General features: G+C 38.0%; 2 protein-coding genes across 4 annotated transcripts in view; both read left to right on the top strand.

Annotated features, from left to right (window-relative positions):
- The window catches only part of SPART (spartin), a 17232-nt gene extending 14443 nt beyond the window's left edge, over nucleotides 1-2789 (top strand). For 2 of the 3 annotated variants that reach the window (XM_057377976.1, XM_057377975.1), the window contains one exon: nucleotides 289-2789. In XM_057377976.1, coding sequence (XP_057233959.1) covers nucleotides 289-475 — 187 coding nt within the window. In that variant the 3' untranslated portion in view covers nucleotides 476-2789. The remainder of the gene's footprint in view (nucleotides 1-288) is intronic. The other variant, XM_057377977.1, reaches the window with a different exon arrangement.
- An 8491-nt stretch (nucleotides 2790-11280) lies between these two features.
- The window catches only part of CCDC169 (coiled-coil domain containing 169), a 36623-nt gene continuing 28597 nt past the window's right edge, over nucleotides 11281-19306 (top strand). The window contains exons 1-4 of the mRNA XM_057377983.1: nucleotides 11281-11300; nucleotides 12065-12147; nucleotides 12603-12713; nucleotides 12787-12827. Coding sequence (XP_057233966.1) covers nucleotides 11281-11300; nucleotides 12065-12147; nucleotides 12603-12713; nucleotides 12787-12827 — 255 coding nt within the window. The remainder of the gene's footprint in view (nucleotides 11301-12064; nucleotides 12148-12602; nucleotides 12714-12786; nucleotides 12828-19306) is intronic.

The raw sequence follows: 19306 nt of genomic DNA, 5'->3' as shown, positions 1-19306 counted from the left end.
CCCCCCCCCCCAAAAGCTCTCTCCGAGCACTTGGCCAGACCATTAGGGTGTGGCTTAGGTATCATTGTCTTTGTTAATGACCCAGTCATTAAAAGGATGACCGGCAATTAATGTATCCCAGMAACAAATGGGAAAGAAAAAATTCCCAAAGAAAGGGAACAAAAGGAGAAGAATTTTTAACCCACAACACTTGTTTTTGGTAATGCCTAAATGTTTGCTTTCAAAAGAATTCCAGTAATGATTAAAATACTGAGTATACAAATCTACAAAACTGCTCTCTTTCTTTAGGTATGGAGAGGATGCTGGCCATGCTACTGACGATGCTGTGAATTCTGCAATCAATGTTGGTGTGGCAGCATTTAACATTGAAAATATCGGTATCAAATCTGTTGTAAAGAGAACTGCAAAGGAAACCGGCCATGCTGTGCTAGATGAATACAAAGTATTGGATCATGAGAAGAAGGGCAAAAAGTGAAAGCAATTAAATATTTTTCAAAGCCGTACATTAGAGATGAAACTTCCTATTTAGAAGTAACTACATTGCTCATCTGAGTTTGAACATGTCACACTGTACTGTTCAAGCAACTGTTACTTCTGCATTTTCATGTCAAATTAAGTAGGGAGAGCATTCATAGGAGAAAAAATGAAAGTTGTCAGCTCCTTGTTCTGTACTGAACAARGGGTTATAACAACTGGATCAGGGTTTTAGGCAACAGGAACGATATCAGTTTGCAGTTCATATACTTGCCTCTTTAAGCACTTTTTCAAAATAATATATGGAATAATAGATTAATATAAAAATACTACTGTGAATATTTTTGTAGCAACTTATATTTATAAAGAGGGTGGTGTAACAGAAAAACTAAGATTAATAACTGTGGAACAAGGAAAATTAGGAGTTTTGGCTTTATAACTATCCTTAAGAGTTAGTTTTACTAACCCAGCCTTGTCTTATTTAGTATGCACTACTAAAATAATTATTGCATTTAATTGTTTTATATAGAATTTCTCTTTTCACCTACAAAATGGCTGATCTTATCCAAAGTTCATGTTAGGAGAAATGAAAGATGAACCTCAGGTAACTAGGTAGCCATTCCCTTTCAGACTTTTTTTCTCATCCAGCATATAAGTAAACCAAAGATACTAAGCATCTCTTCTAAAAGAGGGTATATACAGGTCTAGAAAAATGCAGTTTCCAGTTGACTCCGTAAGGAATATACAAAGCTGCTTTGAAATTCATGTTTTTATTAGAGAGGATAAGTATGCTTTTGCATAAATTATTTTTCTGTGGCAATACTCTGTAGGGGGCACTGGGAAATTCTATGCCTTCTGTACTTTTTAGCCAATGATAAGAAAGATCAGACCAGAAGGATTCAGATTATTTATCATGGACTCCTAATGGGAGACTCATAGTGTTTGAACAAATAGTTCTAATGGTCCTTGTCTTTATTCCATTAAATTCATAGTTGCAAAAGGGTGTGAACTCTTTAAAAAGAATATGAAGAAAAACCCTTTTAATGAAGAGTGGTGTAGAATAGACACAACTGTGTAGATTTGCCATCATGTTTGTACCACAGTGTAAAATAACTCAGTATGTCAAATCCTTGAGATGCTTTGACACTGCTACTTATTTAACACTTCACTATTGAGTTTTAAAGCTGCTGCACATTCTAATATTGGCTGGACCTGTAACAGACAGAATGCCAGCAACTCAGAACTTACCTCCATTTCATGCAAATGGAGAAAATAACTATAAACTGTTGCTGGCAAAGTGATATATGTAGAAGATTGAAAGAATTCAGTAACAACTATAGTCTCTTAGAATGGTAATAGATGCATATTTTGTGGAAGCTACTGCAGGGCTGTGCTTAAGGTGAGAAATGTGAAAGGATCTAACCACTTGAAGTGTAACTTTGATTTATGGAAATAAAGATAAAATTGGTTAATCTGTGTTTGATCTTTTTTATATGAAGCTCCTATATGGATCTGCGAGTGGAAAAACTAGAACCTCTTCAGAAGTTATAAAGTAGAAGTATTGGATTATGTCTACAGTATAAACAAGCTCATCAACTAGAGCCTAAACTATTTCAAACTAAAAAGGTCCACCCAAAGTACACTGCAACAATTTCTGTTACTATACATTCACCAGCTTGTGTAACCAGTTAAAGATTGCTAAAGACTTCATACTAGCAAAAGCATTTTTGTTGCTATGAACTGTATTTAAAATAGGGATGTATGCATTTGTGTACTCCTCCCTCCCATTTCAGGTTTTGCATATAGCTCATAACCTTTTAGGTTCCTCTATAAGCCATCAAAACAAAAAGTTGTGTTAAAACAACAGTTAGATCAAGGTGTTACAGTCTTCAAGAGACGAAGCTGGAGCACACTGAGGAAAAAAAAGTACCATCGGTATCAGGCAAGTAGTGGTGTCCTGCTTAATCAGCAGTTAAGGTTATTAGCTCACTAGTGATACTTCAGTCAAGCAGTTGTACTTCTGATCACCCCACTTTAAGCCTGATAGCACAACCAGTTTTCCAGCATCCTTATGACCCAGTTATCCCATCTAGAATTCACCCATTTGGCTATAAAAGTACTGTGGGAGACTACATCAAGTCCTTGGTAAAGGCAGAATATACAATATCCACAAGTTTCCCCTTGCTTACACAGCCATTCATCAAACCTTAATTACTGCTAAATGCTACAGAAATAACTACTTTGTAAAAATTAATTTATGCCTTCAGCAACTAGTCTACCTTATTTTTAAATAACTCTAGCTGTTTAATGCCTTCACATAATCTGAAGTTACATATTTAAGTATAAAATTCTGTTTTCAAAATACATTTTGTTGTGACCAGGTTTCCTAACTGTTCTCACTAAAATTTTTGATCTCAAACCCATTAAAAGCCTTAAAACGATAATAATGCCTTTAGTGCTATCCCTATATCTAATTTTAACCGATTTATGTGGAATACAGAAATGGAAGAAAATTATCATGTGTTGAACGTGTCACTATGTTACCGCTGTGATTGTTAAAAATATTGATGGTTTGAAGTTTTACACACACAAAACCTCAGTCCACAAGACACTTTGCTCTTACTCCAATTCCCAAACTGTCAGGCAAAGCACCCAGTTAGATCTGCTGTGCTGTGCCAATGCAGCCACTGTGGTCTGGGCTCAACCTTATATGCACAGTGACCTGGTCCTGAGAGCTCCTGGTTAAGACACTTAGTAATTCCTGGGTGAGGGTGGGACCTGAAAGTATCCTGGAGAGGAGGTCAAATAAAAGTCTCCTGGAGCAATGAGAGTACACTGTGGGCTGGGATACAGCCSTCAATGCCCCTGTGCCCTCTGTTCTCAGATTTCCTTGTGATTCCAGGGCTCTTTCTGAGCTTTCTGAATGTGCCCACCCATTGAAAACAATTCATCAGGCTGGTTAAATTAATTTTTGAAGCAGTTCACAAAAACTGGTAACAAGGAAAATAGTCACTGAATAAAGCCTTTGCTGTTAATATTCACTACACTCAGTGAGTTACAAATGCTAACCTAGGTCCAAGTCGTTACTTAAATTACTGGTTTGTTATGAAATGTGTTTTCAATATGAATTTTAAAAAGGTAGCATTCAGGAAAACATGAAGGCAAAATAAGCAGCTAAATTTAAATGCAGTTACAGTGCAACACTCTTCTAAATTTGTTTCTTGATAAAATTATATCAGAAAATTTTGAATTCAGCCCACACCAAAGATGATAATTCACTGATTAGCTGATAGCATCAGTTATAACTTGAGACTCAAAAATCATCTCCTGCTCTAATATATAGACAAGTGAAATTAAATTTACTTTTTCTTCTTATAATCAAGCTTCCCACTTCATGACTCCCAGTCATTAGATCCTGCTGGATCAGTGCCCTGCTGTTGCAGTATCAATGAGGTGTTAGATTGGGCAAATCCACTTTAGGATTGCAGTTCACAACATTTGACTGACTTTTGGATGGCAATACTGATTCATGCTGTGTTAAAGTAATGGTAATACATAACGCATGTTTTAAACTTTTAAAGCAGTTCATCTGTTACCCAGCAAGTGGTAGGGCTATGGCATTTGGCTTGCTACTCATGCAACAGAATTACTTGAACTGAGAAAACCATACCCTTTTTCATAATATATCAGTAAAGGAAAATTACAGTCCACCTCCTTCCTCAGAAAGTGAGCAGATAGTTCCTCTTGTAAGCATTGGGTCCTGTGAAATGGTGAGTTGATCTAAGAGCACACTAATTACTCCCAGTTTCACTCTGTCCCTTGCATCAAGTCTGGTGATTTTCCCTGCAGCTGGTGAGCCACTTCAGATCACCAACTAGCAGAAACTGCTAACATTAAACATTTTCCCTGATGTAAGTTTTCTGTGTTTCAGGAGCTGTACTGGCTCATTGAAGAGCCACACAAATGTCAAGAGCTGGCACTGAARCAGCCAGAGAAGGTGACAGGGTGAATCTGACAGAGGTGATACCACTCTAGCAGCATTAATCTCATTAATTTATTCCATAAAGATTTACCTTGAGAAATTCACGAACTGATCTGAAAGTCCTTGTTTGAAAAATACAACATCAAACATTTTTAGGCATGAATCCAGATCAATGCAAGATAATTAAAATATTTTCCAGTGCATATCTGTGATAAACACGTATAGTGTTGGCTTTCGCAGAGGTTAAAAAAAAAAAAAAAAAAAAAAAAAAAAAAAAGGATGCTATGTATGGTGCATTATAATGTTGTCTTACTTGTAGAAGTTTAGTTATGTAAACACGATTATGAAATAATTACTGTTATTTTCTTTGTAATTCAGATTGTAGTTATAGAATACTTTTGAAATATTGTAGAATATGATTTAAACTTTTCTGTGTAGGATTTTTCTTGCACATTATAGCAAAACTATACAAGAAGCTGCAATTACACTGACCAAAATATAAGAAAAGGAGAAAGGAATGCATGAGAAAAGGATCACCTTCCCCAAGGCTATCAACACAGAACCTGACCTACTAGAGGAATGCCATAATAGTTGCTTTGGTATGCATATTAGAAAAATATCTTGTCGGAGGAGCTTGTAAAACATCCATCGTTTGCGGCACAAGGAGTCTGGCTGGCAGGAGCACCAATCTTCGGATGGGCTTATCTGCATGGAAAGGTCAGGGATGTTGGGACCCCTGTTATAAATACTTCTCTATCGATAAAGACCATCTGCTGAAGTTGTGGAATAAGGGTCACACAAACATGACCCCAGGAGCATAAAACAAGACTGTAAAAAGGCGGATCCATGTTAAAGTTACAAAATAGGTTTAAATATGCATAAATGTCTCTGAATAGGCATTAGGCTGATGTAACACAGAATGTATTTAAAGAGGTTTCTATCCATATCCAGTGTGCCTCTGGCAGATCGCCAAGCACCCGGTGCCATATCTTTTTGCTTTTATGTACCCTATTGTCACTTATTAAAACCTTTTAAATTTTACCAGGAGAGTGAACCTCGTTTTTCACAAGATCGACTAACAATGTCGATTGATTGATGATATAATCATCAGTGATGATGATTAAGGTCGATTATTCTAAACTCTCCTGTCTCAAGTTAGGGTCTTACAGACTGATTTGTGCACAGCACAGGGYACAATTAAGAGGGTGCTAAAAGACAGGTTGGCACCCCGTAAGRCCAGGCTCCACCGCACTGTGCCTGCCTTCACGTGTGGGTCACAGCGTTTATTCAAAACTGTGCTACTTCCCAAACATCTGCACACATATGTGTTTTGCCAGGTAATGAAAAGCTCAGGACGTAGTTTAACCTGCAGGGTCAAAACCCTGTAACTGGACCAAAGCCGCACTCTGTTTCCCTCGTCCGTTTCTGGCGCTGCTCGAGCCCCACGCTGGACATTTCGGCGGACAGAGAACAGAACGGCTCTGTCGAACGCGGGGCCGTCGCAGCGGCGGCGGCGGGCGAGTACTGCTGCAAATGCGGGCGGACGGGACGGGACGTCGGGGCCCGGGAGAGGCGGAAGCAGTGAGTCCATGGGGGGACGCGGCACGGTCGGGCACGGGAGCGGCTCCGGGAGCGGCGCCGCAGCACCGCCCGTGCGGGACTCCCGCCGCCTCCCTGCGGCAAAATGGCGCTGCTGCCGCGGGCGGGGGAGCGGGCTGAGCYCGGCGTCGGCCCGGAGCCCCCTTCAGCTCGGCCCGGCAGTGCTGGGCACTGGGAAGGGCTGGCCCGAGGGCTGGCAGGGGCACGAGGAGTCCGAAGAAGCCGGATAAATAATGGCAGCCCTAAAGGGAGATAGGCCTGCTGCCGTGGTGAACCGCAGCAGGCAGCTCAGTACAACACAGCTGCTGGCTCCCTCCCCTGCCGGTGGGATGGGGAAGAAAAGCGCGGAAGGGTGAAAGTGACAACATTCGCGGTTAAGACAAAGACAGTTTAATAATTAAATGGAAAAAAAAGGAAAAAAGGGAAACATAAGAAAAGGAAATTATGCAAAAACACCCAGGTGCTCAGCACCAGTGGATCAATGCTTTCCTCGAGGCAAGGCAGCCGCAGCAAGCCGCAGCACCCCAATTTGTATTTGTGACTATGGTATGGGATATCCCTTTGGTCAGTAGCATCAGCAGTCCCGGCTGTGGCCCCTCCCAGTTCCTTACGCTCCCTCAGCCCACGGGCTGGTGGGGTGGGGTGAGAGGTAGAAAAAGCCCTGACACTGTAAACAGTGCTCAGCAGTAACCAAAACATGGCTGTGTAAACAACACAGTTTTTATCACAAATCCAAAAATAGGTCCCATACCAGCAACTGAGGAGAGAATTAAATGTGACCAAGGCAAGCCCAGTACCCTGTCATGGGAGACCACGTTGGGGAAAAAAATAGAGATCTTCACATGGGTGCATGCCTTGCTGCAGGAAGATTAATAGAATGGACAATGGGGCACTCTTCATGCACCCTTCTTTCCACAATGTTAAGTAAAACTGGAAAGCTGGGTTTCATCCTTCCCTATGGTCAGTAAATATCTCTCAGACCTCCAGGGAAGGTATGGCATCTCTGCAGTGCAGTTTGCAGGAATGAGGACTTGTTTCTGTTGRCAGTCCTGCTTAAGCAGCAGTTGTTTCAGTGATGATTGTTGATGCTCATGCCTCGTGGGATTGGGTTTTTCCCAGATTGCTTAGGAAGTTGCACATTTTTCCCTGTGTTAAACAACATGATTGCATTTTGAGTGTTAATAAATGAAAATAGGAAATGTCAGAAGCTCCTGTGCTGCCTTAATTCACACCCTTAATATTTACACTTCCATACCATTTTCAGGCTTTCTGTTCAAACTYTTTTTTTTTGCCTGAACAATGTTTCTTCCAGTGTCCGAGCTGTAGACCTCTTCAGGCTAGTCCTGAAAYTGCAGAATTTATTAAATGTTTATTTATGAATGGAAAGAGAAAACCCAATATAAACAAAAGTCAAAGAGTCAAAATGGCACAAAAAGGAGCTTGGACATWCTTGCATCAACGTGTAAGAAAATAACCCTTTAATAAATCTCCTGACTTAGTARTGTGTCCGGGTGATAGATCTATTATTCTCTGAATGCACTAGTTCTTTTACCTGACACTTGATCCTGATATTATTGGTGTTCAGGTAAAAAGCTGAGTTGTAAAGGCTTTGTTTCACTGCTCAGATTTTAATTTTTTTTTTAAATTAATAAAAGTCTGGGTTGTTTACTTACCTTAAGTTCTTGCTAATATCCCTGAGGATCTTCTGCAAGACTGTGTCCAAAGTCTAGGACAAGTTGTGGTGATTTATTTACTGATACAAGCAAAATATGTATTTAATAAAAACCTGTATTTTGAATGCCTGACAGCAAAAGACTTTCAGCTTCTTTTGGGTGCTACAGCTATTTCCTTTTTGTGCAAATAAACAATAACATTGCTGTCTATTTCCCTGGATTTATTTATTCAGCCTAATTGCCGATGACCAGGCTTGTTAGACACCTCCATCTAAACCAGTGGCATGTGTAGTCAATAAATACAGAAAGGCTTTTTGAAGGTGTGATTCATCTGACCTACTTTGGCTGTTCTAGCATGAGATGATTCACACCCTAGGAAGTGCCAGTTTCTCTCCCTTGGCTATAAAGCAAGCTGAGGATGAGTGGCTTGCTGATAGATGTCTGCATTCCTTCACTGCCATCTCACCCTTGTCGTCTTTTTAGTGGCATATCTGATTATTGTACCGTTCAGGCAGTTTGCTGACAGCCCACCTACCACCCTTATTTAGCAGTCATGAAGAGGAGATTTTTACCTCGTGTAGTAAATTGAGTCATCCATGTCCGTAAGGGGTCTGTTCCTAACGCACCTACTGCTTCTCAATGATTATGGATGTAGAAATCTCTCAAATTTTTTACACTGTAATGAAAGTCAGCTTAAATCTGACTCTGAATTGTTGTGATCAAGATTCAGTACATGTTTTGATCAGGAAATGTCATGGCAAATGTTTCTGGGAGAGTGAGAGAGAGAGAAGTCATGTAATACTGCAGTGTATTTCTTACAAGACAAAGAAGTCTTAAAGACATATTTTTATGCATGTCAGCTACTTAATAAYGTTGATGGAATTGTATGTTAATTCAGCTTGTGAGATTTCATTTCCTGTGGCCTTTCTTGCCAGGAAAGGTGCAGCATTTTCCCAGCACACTGCTGACTGCAAGTGTCAGGAATCTGTAGCCTTCAATATTGTGTGTGCTCTTCCATGTAGTGCCTCTGTACCRTGCAATATTGTTTCTGCTTTGTTGGTAGATTTTGAAGACATCTGTGCATTTTGTCTTCTACAGCACTCACTAACGCTCTGCCATATTGTAGAGCTGATGCCCTAGAACTAATGACTTGCCCTGAGCTTCTCCTGAGTGTTCTCTTCACTATAGAAAATCACTTCAGGCAGCATTTTGCCTGATACATGTTCCAGAGTAGCAAAATGTACAGGAAAATTGTTTTCATCCTAAGTGGCTCCCATTGTCAAGTAGACAGTCTTGAAAAGAAATCTAGCAGTTTTTTCTCTTTTGTAATTTCAATCAGAGCCTTCTTATCTGAACTGCACATTTTTTTCTCCTTCACAAGAGCTTTTTTTGTTATGCTTAGCATGCAAAGATATAGTTAGGTTCTCATGGTGACTTATATATGAGGTTTCAGGATTTGTTGTCCATTGACATGGAAAAGATTTATAAGCCTTGAATAGTCTAATTATGCTTAACATATGTGAGGTTGCAGATAAAATCACTGTGCAGTCCCTCTAGGTATGGACCAAGTCTGTGCAGGCAGGCAGCTATACACAGCTGCATTAAAATCATACTAACAGATACATGGAATGACCTTCACTTCCTGTCACTATTAGAAATAACTCCAGAAATGCAAAATAATCTAATACCTTGACACCCCCCCCCCCCCAAACTTCCCAAGCTGCTCAAAGTGATTTATTTCTACATTCCTTCTCTGTCAGGGCAGGGATTGCATTTTACTGAATATACACTGACTAAAATAGGGTGGTTTCACTCTGGATGCATTCTGGGTGCTGTTAAAGTATTAATAGCAATTATATATTTAAAAAAAACTGGTTTCTGTTGTCACATGGAAAAAAGACTTCCTGTCAGTGCAGCAATTACAATGTGATACCTGACAATTTACTATTTCTGTACATATATTCATCAAAACAAAACATTATTGGAATTTGGCTTCCACTCTTGTTAATGGTCCAGAAAGAATAATAAAATCTAATGAAAGAAATTTTGTATATAATCTTGAAATGGTAACAAATTGAAAACTGGAAACACTATATGTAAAGAACTCATTCTTCCTGTGTTATCCCTCTGCTTCTGAGCAGATTAAGATTTCTATGAAAAAACAATTTCATTTTGATACARCTCAGCTCTGGTTACAGCTTTGACTATTTCTGATTTTCAGTGTTATTTCTTTTCAAAAATCCCATTTTAGCCCTCACTGTCATCATAATTTCCTCTTTTCCAAGCACTGAGAAGTTGATAAAAAACTGCTTTGCAGAAACCTTCTCTATCTGTGTTGAAATGATAGCAGCAATGTAGTAAGATTTTGTCTTTCTTCTTCCTAGCCATCTGCCTCTTTTATTTGGAGTGGGAGAAAACAGACAGCAGCAATCACATTTCCTTTGGTTTTCCCGCATCTAAGCTTTTTCAGTCATGTTTCAAGGCTATCTTTGGCTGGGTTTCACCTCATCATTTTTATCTCCAGCAAGTTACCGCTACCGTAATTTTTTTTTTTTTTTTTTTTTTTGCCAATGTGCCCTCTATTTAATTTAATGTTGGTAAGGACAAAAAGACCAAGGGAACAAGGAGGCATTGGAAGGCCCAGCTCTCCTTTGCTATTGAAGATGTCTGTCCTACTGGTCCAGTGTGCCTCTTTTACTGAAAACATACTTGACTTACCTTAAATTRCTCTTCTTTATATTTCTTTGCTATTTCAGCTCTTCAGCCTCCTTATTCCAAGCTTAGCTATTCAGTTCCCAGTGATCAGCTGGTTTGCTTCTGCAGCTTGCAGTTGAAGTCTGGTTCAAACTATGAAAAAGAAGTGTCACCAGTAGAATGTGAGCAGGAATGCAAGAGGTGATGCAGTTTCTCAGTAATCAGTCTCTGTCATCAGAGCGTTGATTTCTCGTAGGCTAGATAACTACCTTTTTAATAGCATTTCTCCTGAACATGTTCAGAAAATGAAGATCTGTGTTGACAGTACAAGCTTCCTTTAAAAAAAAACTTGAACACCACCCCCCATCAAAAATATTGCAGCCCAATAATTTTCTGTCATGCATATTTTAATGAACTAGGCTAAGGTTTCAAAGACATCAGTCATCATATTGATACTGTAAAGCGTTTCCCAAAGGGCCTTATTTGCAGAGTTTTTGTTTTCAGTTCTTTMAGAATATCTCGATTTGGGTGCTGAAAACTTGAAGTATCCAAGAACCCTTGACTATTTTTAAAATCTTTTTGGCCTTCCAAACTTAACTTTAAAGGACAAAATCACAAACTCTTTGTGCATTTTGGTGCATTGTGTTTTGCTTGCACCTATCCTGGTGTGGTCTGACTTGCTGGGATCTCACTGTCAGGAGCATTTCTCCATAGACATATCCTCAAAGAACCAGGCTGCTAGYATGAATATGGTCAATGATTATCAGTAATTTACTCTTGATGAGATCAAGATCGTAGGATTCATTGTAAAACACTGAAATACCATCTGGCTGCTTTGAAGAATGAGAGTCACCCAGCATGCTGTCTGATGCATGCAGGTGCGTTGTGCTCTCATCMAAGTCCCCTGCTACCTTCTGCTTCTTGTCATACCTTCCAAAGCAAAAAGAGCCTGATTTTCATGGTACCTTGCAGCTTTCTGGCTGACTGGTAAACAGGAGTAATCAATGGGCAAAAATTTTTTTTTCTTACAGTATTAAGTTTAAGGTACTGAAAAAATGGTGGCTTCAGCTCCTGTATTTTTTTAATACTCATCTTACTTTAATTACTCACTTTCTTTTCTGATAGTTGTAAAACAAGATTTATTTTGATTGGTTTTGATATGAGTGCAATTTTAAAAATTACTATTAATCAATGAGCAGTGAGTCAAAATGAAGAATTAATTCAGAATTTCAAATAGAACATCTCTCAGGCATATTCATGTTTTAAAAAACATACTCTTTTGGCATCTTCTTTTACAGGAAAAATTAGGGCCAGTCCCCCCTCTACATTTTTTTAAATTCTGATGATTTTCTAGCAAATTATTATATTTTGGGAAATGTCGGGATTTTATGGAAGAAATTTTATTCACAAAGTAGAAATGCTTTATTTTTTTTTAATGCACTGTAGTATCCATAGAGAAAAATACATTTAAAAATTAACAAGATGTTATAACTACATAGGAATGACCAATAAATACTTCTTCTGAAAATATATTTAATATTTTTTCTTTAATTTCAATTATAGGGCTAGTACAAGAGACATTTATTGGCTATTGGAATACTTATTGACTGTAGCTATTAGTTGACTTCTTTTAATTCCACAGGCAGATTCTTGAARTCTCAATATTTAAACTGGGAAACACTGTAACAGAACTGGAAAAAAGTCTTAACAGTGTTGAAAATGAAGGTAAATGAATTACAGCATTCTTCCTAATTAATTAGGAAATATGGAAAGATAATTCTTTTGGGAAGGCCCTACAGAGGTTCAAAATTTTATTCTGAAATTTAAGTTTTCACTTTTCAAACATGGCTTTTACCTCTGTGGTGCTTCACATGCAAAACTAAGGAATACTACATATGGCCATGCGAGCTTTTTTTTTTTTTTTTTGTTAATTATTAATGAAACTGTGATAATATGAATTCATAGAGTTGGTTAATATTCTGACCACAGTAAGCCTAGTGAAAATTTTCCTTGATTTATATTTTCCAGCTCTTTTATATGCAAAGATCCTCATTATAAGGATTACTAAGTGAAGTCTCTTCAGTCTCCAGTTAGTTATATAAAACAGTTTTAAAAAATGCTTTTCCTTAAAATGACATGAACTAATCTGGGAAATATAATAACTCTTATTTGTTTTTAAGATAATGAATGGGAAACCAGGTATGAGACACAAGTAGAACTGAACAAACAGCTGGTAAGGCAAATTAATATTCTTCGAGATAAGGTGAAGCTTACTCGTGGAAATCCAGCAGGTAGAAATGGATATTCATAACTTTTTTCCAATAGAATTACTGAAAATAGGTCCCATTTTCTGCTTATTTATAGATAAACTGTCCACTATTCACACCTTTGATAAAATGCCTGTGGTAAGTACTGTGACATTTAGTTGACTTAACAGCAAATCAGAGTCTAAATGGACAATTTGTATATTGTTTTTACATGACAAAAATTAGCAGCAGCATGGTCTAGAAGCCAAAATAATCAGTCCTGCTTATGTTTTTATTGTATCTTATATGCAATTGCTTATAAAATTATAAAATATAGAGTAAAGTCCTTAAGTAGGAAAGACATARGACCTGAATGTTGGGAAGAATTATGTAGTGACTTTTTAACTGAGTGAAGGTTTTATAATTTTATCTGCAAAAATGTATGCAAGATGGAATAGCTGGACTAGATCTATGAATAAATGGGAAAACATTAAACCTCATAGAATAATTTAGTGTCTGACCTCTCTCACAGTAAAAAATGTCCTCAGTTGTGACCAAATAGAATTCCAGCTGCTACAGTCTTCCTCTTGTCCTGTTATTGGGCACTGCTAAGAARAGCCTGGGTCCTTCTTCTTCATTCCTTCCCATCACATATTTACACACACTATTAAGAACCCCTGGGCCTTCTCCAGGCTGAACAGTTGCTGATCGTCTCAGCCTTTCCTCATCTATCAGATGCTCCAGTCTCTTAATCATCTTCATAGCTCCATGTGGGCTTGCCCCAGGAATTCTGTATCATTCTTGTGTAGAGGAGTCTAGAATTGGACCCAGCTCTTCACATACGTCTCACAGGTGCTATGGATAAGGGTCACACTACCCCCCTTGATCTGCTAGCAACATCTTCCTAATGCARCCCCTGGCCACCCTTACAACAAGAGTGCATTGCTTTCTTGTGGTCACCTTGTTCACCAGGACTGCAGTCACTGTCTCCCAGGCTGCTTCCCAGCCAGCCAGTTAGCCTCAGCATATACTGGTGCCTCGGATTATTTCTCCCCCAGGGGCAGGATTCTGCATTTCATTCAATGTGATTCCTCTCTGCCTGTTTTGGCAGCTTTTTCAGGTCCCTCTGAATGGCAACATAGTCCTCTGTTGTATCGAACAATATCCCAGTTTTGTATCAATTGTGATAACCTYGATGAATAGTTGCAGTAACATTTTTCATAATACAGTTACAGGAAAACTCATTTTACATTAATCTTTTGCATCACTGAAAGAAATACCTGTTTTCATTTTTTAAATTTTACTTCTTAATGCACTCATGTCCTGTATTTCAACACAGCATAAAATATTTTTTCTGCAATCTTGAGGAGAAAATGGCAAAGAAAAAACCAAGCAAATATTATGGTCATTTTGTCTTCTAAGGCAGTAAATGAAGTAAAAATCGTTTCAGATTCAGAACTGCTTTTTCCATAGCCTGTCATCTGCTTAAATCTTAGACACATTTTCTGCTTCTTACCCACTTTTAGAAATAGGGAAGTTARATGAGGATGTGGTAATGCCTTGTAACACAAGCCAGAATAATGAACATTATGAAGAAGGACTGTTATGATTTTTGTTCCTCTTGCTTATAYTTACAGAAGTCTTACCATCTGACTTTTTGTATGCTTCAGATTCTTAAGATTAATGGGAGTTTAGTGACCCTAGAGGAGGCTGCATTCTCTGTTAGTGGGAAGGATGATTATCTGCTGTAAGCAGGGTATGARTAATTAACTTCTTTTTCTCATCTGATCCATGATTTTCAGACAGCCAACATTTTTGCCAGTTTTAGTGTTGTCCTAGAGACCATGGTGTTTTGTGGGTAGGCAAGATTTTTTCTTTAACAGCCAATTAAAAAGAGAACAAAATCTTTGCCATCCCACTTTCCTGTTTTACTGAGTTCATCTGAAAATGTAACTGGAATTATGTTCGAAGAAAACTCTTGAAGACTGATCTAGAAAATTTACAGCAGAATCTGCTTTGGATGATGTTATTCCTGTAAGCCTGTAAAGCACAGACTGGCGTGCATGCTTACAGTATTACAAGTATTTATTTCCATCCAATTGCTGGTACTCTGTTTACCAATCCAGGAGTATCTTGGAYAATCTCTTTACTTGCCAGGCAGTCCAGAAGACATTACCAGTGACACAATCCCACCAATCCAGTACATTTCTAATCCCTACTAAGTACTGCATTGCCTCCTCACCAATGAGCTATGGTTCTGAGAGGTTTGATTACTGTTCCGATAAAGAGAAGAATGCCAGCACAATTAAAAGATTCCTGCTGCCAGAAGGAATCTAGAAGATGGTTTGAAGAGTCCTAGGCTTGCTTAGTGAAGCTTGGGAAAGTCTGGAGCCCAATGTGCTGTGCCATGCAGTTTCAAGTCCTTCCTGCATTCTTCCMGTTTAGAGTTAATAAATCCTCCTGTTTGCTAGCCAGAAAGGAAAGAAAAGTGCTTTAGGGATTTTGTGAAATGTTTCATTTTTTCCTTGTTTTGGTTTTTGGGATATGGAAAGAACAGAAGAATATGGAGGCATTTTGTGGGCTTTGATGTTTTTTGTTTTTGTTTTTTTACTGAAGCTATCAGAAACATCAGTGTTTATTTACAGATACTCTTGGAGAATGCAGAGCTGCTTTTCTTTATATAGGTATAATTGTAGAAGATAAAGCTTTGATAAAAATACACAGATAATTTTGTGGTGTTTAAGCATTTACATTTGTTAAAATTCTTTTTGGGGTTTTTGAGAGTTGTTCAGGGGATTAGGGGAGAATATTTAGCTTCTTCATATATGAGAATAAAGAGCATATGTGAGTGGGTAGAAAAACAAAGAGTTTTCAGGCAGTCATCAATATACATTTGCTCAAAGTAAAAATGATGAGAGTGGGTATAAAAAGCATTGTGTTGTGTCTGTAAAATCAAAAGTAAACTATGATGTTCAGCTTTCAACTTGCAATTGCATATGAATAGGAAATATATTCCTATATGAAAATATACTTCCTATGTGTATTGCATAGGAAAAAGTTCTTCACTGAAAAGCTTGTCAAGCTCTGGAACAGGATGCCCAGGGAAGKGGTTGAGTCACCACCCCTGCAGGTATTGCAAAAACATGTATTGTGCCACCTCAGGACATGGATTAGTGGTACTGCTGGGATAATGGTTGGACTTGATAAAAAAGGTTGATTCTGTGATCGTGTGAAAGATTGAAAAGTGGTTCTTTCATCAAGATKATACAGTTTCAAGAACATGGCAGCAGTAGACAGTAGATTTTTTTTTTTGAGCAACGTATTTAGCAAATTAAATATTATTAACAAGTATTTATAACCTGTGTTCCCAAGAAACTTAGAATTTTTAATAGGGTTATTAGAAGGACCTCTAGTAGTTCTCAGTTTACTAAACAATTTCAGCTGTATTTAACAGGAGTTATCTCAAAGATACTGAAGAGATTTAGCTCGCTCAGCTAGTCATTTAAAGTTCTAGTATAGGAAATAGAGGGAGAAAAACGTCTGTAGAGTAATTCAATACATTTAGACATAGGTAGCATAAAATATTTTCTTGATGTCAAGCTCTACAGAGAAAATAATAATAAAAAAAAGATTAGTCATCAGGGACCCTGGCAGTGAGCGAGCTATAAAAACTGAATGAAAGAATACAAATGCAAATTCTGGAGTGATGAACAAGGAAGCACAGAGGATTTTCTGTGTTGATAAATTGCAGCAATTGTTGCAGATGTCTTGCACTATTTTTGCTTTAGAATTAGAATTGTACTGATGAATAATTTCTTGCTATTAAAAACACCCCTACACCATTTAAATATACAGTTATCATTCTGAAGTCTTTATACTGATATTAGATAAAACTTTTTTTTTTTTTTTTAAATTCAGAAAAATCATTTAGGTGTYACATAGCAGTAAATACAGAACCAATACGTTCAACACAGAAATTCTTGCTGCCATGGTTTAGAAARTATTTTTTGTGTACTGAGGGCAGATAAAAAAATGACAGACAAGCACAAGGGAGTTCCAGCAGTGAAAACTGTTTAGTCAGTAATTTCCTTTATGTCCCAATGTATAATACAAATATCATACAGTACTTCAGAAGTAATTACAGAAGGAATACATTCTCTCTAAACTATAACATGATGTGAATTTTGCTTGCTTCTTTTATACATGCTGCTTTCATTTGTTTGCATTTTTTTTCATAAAATGAGTTTTGGTTAAATACATGCTCTCTGTTAAGCATTTCCCATATAAGCAGAAAAACACCCCTGTTCCTTTCTCTCAGCATTTCTGCAAGAACGAATCCCTAAGACAGCAGCTTTAGTATGCAAATACTGAAAAGCATACTGCAAAATCAGTTCAGGGGCACACTCCTGATAGCATTGCCTTAGCAACGCTCTAGTTAAGATTAGCCCAGGAGTCAGGGCTTCTATGATAAATCACCATTTTTTTTCATAATGTCCAGCCCCATAGAGGACAAAATTCTGACATTAAGGGCCAGATACTTGCTTTGCAAAGCTGTCTTTCCGGAAGGACAGTGACCACAGAATTGATAGCCTTAACCAATCATCTCAGGGATTTTTCTGTCAGTTTTAAACTATAGGCAGAATGTGTTACAGTGTCACACTGGAGACATAAGTGATTGCAATATGAGTAAGGGAATCTTGGGTTTGTGAAGAAATGCAATGAAGACTTTGTATTTCAGTAGGTGTTGATAATTGCCCGTAGGGAACATCAGCGCTTATAATGGCAAAGGAAATGTTGACAGTTCTCCTAGCAAGTGATTGTTAAATGAACCTTGTTGCTTTTCCTGGATTAAGTCATCAGTGGCTGTATGGAAAGAAGAAATTGGGTATCCTGGTTTTTAGTGAAACTTGGAAGTATTTTGGAGAGTGTTGTCTCTGGTCTGATTACTCCAAGCTGTTATCCTCCCTCCTCAAAGACTTCTGCTTTCTACTCCTTCCATTTGACCCCAAATAAATACTTTGAATGCCTTCAAGAGACCTTTTTGATTTGGAATTTTTTCTTTTCCTTGTCGTGTTGGCATTAGTTGTTCCTCCTGGTGGCCTTGCGCAAACCAAGAGATTTACTTAAATCACTTTGTGGTGTGCCCAGAGGCAGAATACACTTTGTGTTTCAAAGAAAACAGAGAAAAATGTTGGAGTCAAGTGACATTCCTTTCTGTCTGCTTTCAAGAATTCCTTAGCAATTGATGGGGATTCTGAGATATCTTCCAGAGAAAATGTTTAAGGAAGTGATATCCAGCCTTTTTTAGGCCTAGCTGGGGAGMTGCTAAGTGAGACGTTTCAGAATCAGTGACGCCTGGTTCTGTCAATCTGAACCACAGCGCTGGAAGTCTCCATTATAACTCCCCTGCAGATGACCCCTGTGAGCAATGTGTGGAGACCACTGAAATAAGGATTTAGGGAGTGAGCATCCCACCCCTTTAGTGCATTATAGTGCACTGAAGCAGTTCCACTCTAGGTCTGGCTTGGAATCTTAGGATGACGCCGACCACAAGGGGGTACTTGGCATTTAGGCAAGTGCAGGGAGTCTTTCCTCATCTGCCCTGGCGCTTTTACACTATCTGGTTTTACACGATATATATCGAGTGCAGGTTGCATGGTGAAATATGCTATGCTAAATAATTTTTAGGTGTAATTTTTTTTCTGTAATATATGACTTGTGAATTTATTGGTATAAATCTAAAATCAATTTCCATTTCAGTAAAACTAAAGATGTATTATTAGTTTTTGCTCCTAATGGGTTTAAAATGATATGTTAAAGGATTCAGTTAAATCAGCTGGTGAATGTCAACTCCTTGTGTTGGAGGGAAGGGAGTTCTTTTCTAAACAAAATTTCATTTAATTAAAAGTGTCAAGTAGAATGTTGTGTTGCTCTTTTTTTTTTTTTTTTTCCAATACAGCTGACAGATATATTGCGCCTGTTCTAACTCATGGAGAAAAATTAAAGAGGAAGCAAATTGCCCGAACAGTCTGCACGAGCAGGGCTCTGATGAAAACAATTTTGAGCTGCTTGATAATGTCACTTGTCTGTTTTGAAATAATTGTTAGAAATTGTCAGCTGTGTTGCCACTGAGAGCAGGGCAAAGAAAAATCCAGAATGAGAGCAACTTATGTGGGTGGCCTTAAAATTCAGTTCCAGTATCCTTCCATATAATTTCATTTCCTTGCAATGTTAAGCCAAATGTGTAACTTCAGTTGAGTGAAAAAAAAGAACTGGAGAATTGGTGTTCCCTTTGTGAAACTCTGGACTTTGTCACTGCTGGACACAAGATTAATGTGTCDTTGCTCTGAGAGTGAATCATGCTAAGCACTGCAAAATTCTGTTACATAAAGGAAGTATTAATTTAAAATTTCAATGTGTATCTTAGCTTTTTACTGGCTTGCTCAGAGTGGTTTGACATGGATGATTGTCTCAGTTTCAGACAACGTTTTCAGAGAAAAATATTACAGAGTAAATGTTTCCTCTGAAGTGAAAAAATTTGATAATTTTTTCCCACCAATATGAAATAGATGCCGGGCAAAAAAGTGAAGAGAAAAAAAGTAGTTTATTAACAAAACACAGTGCCCACAGGACACAGA

The sequence above is a fragment of the Malurus melanocephalus genome, unplaced genomic scaffold (assembly GCF_030028575.1).
Source record: "Malurus melanocephalus ecotype Western Australia unplaced genomic scaffold, MMel_1.1 scaffold_336, whole genome shotgun sequence".
NCBI lineage: Eukaryota > Metazoa > Chordata > Aves > Passeriformes > Maluridae > Malurus > Malurus melanocephalus.
Note: the sequence above shows the minus strand (reverse complement) of the source record. Positions and strands in the feature narration are given on the sequence as shown.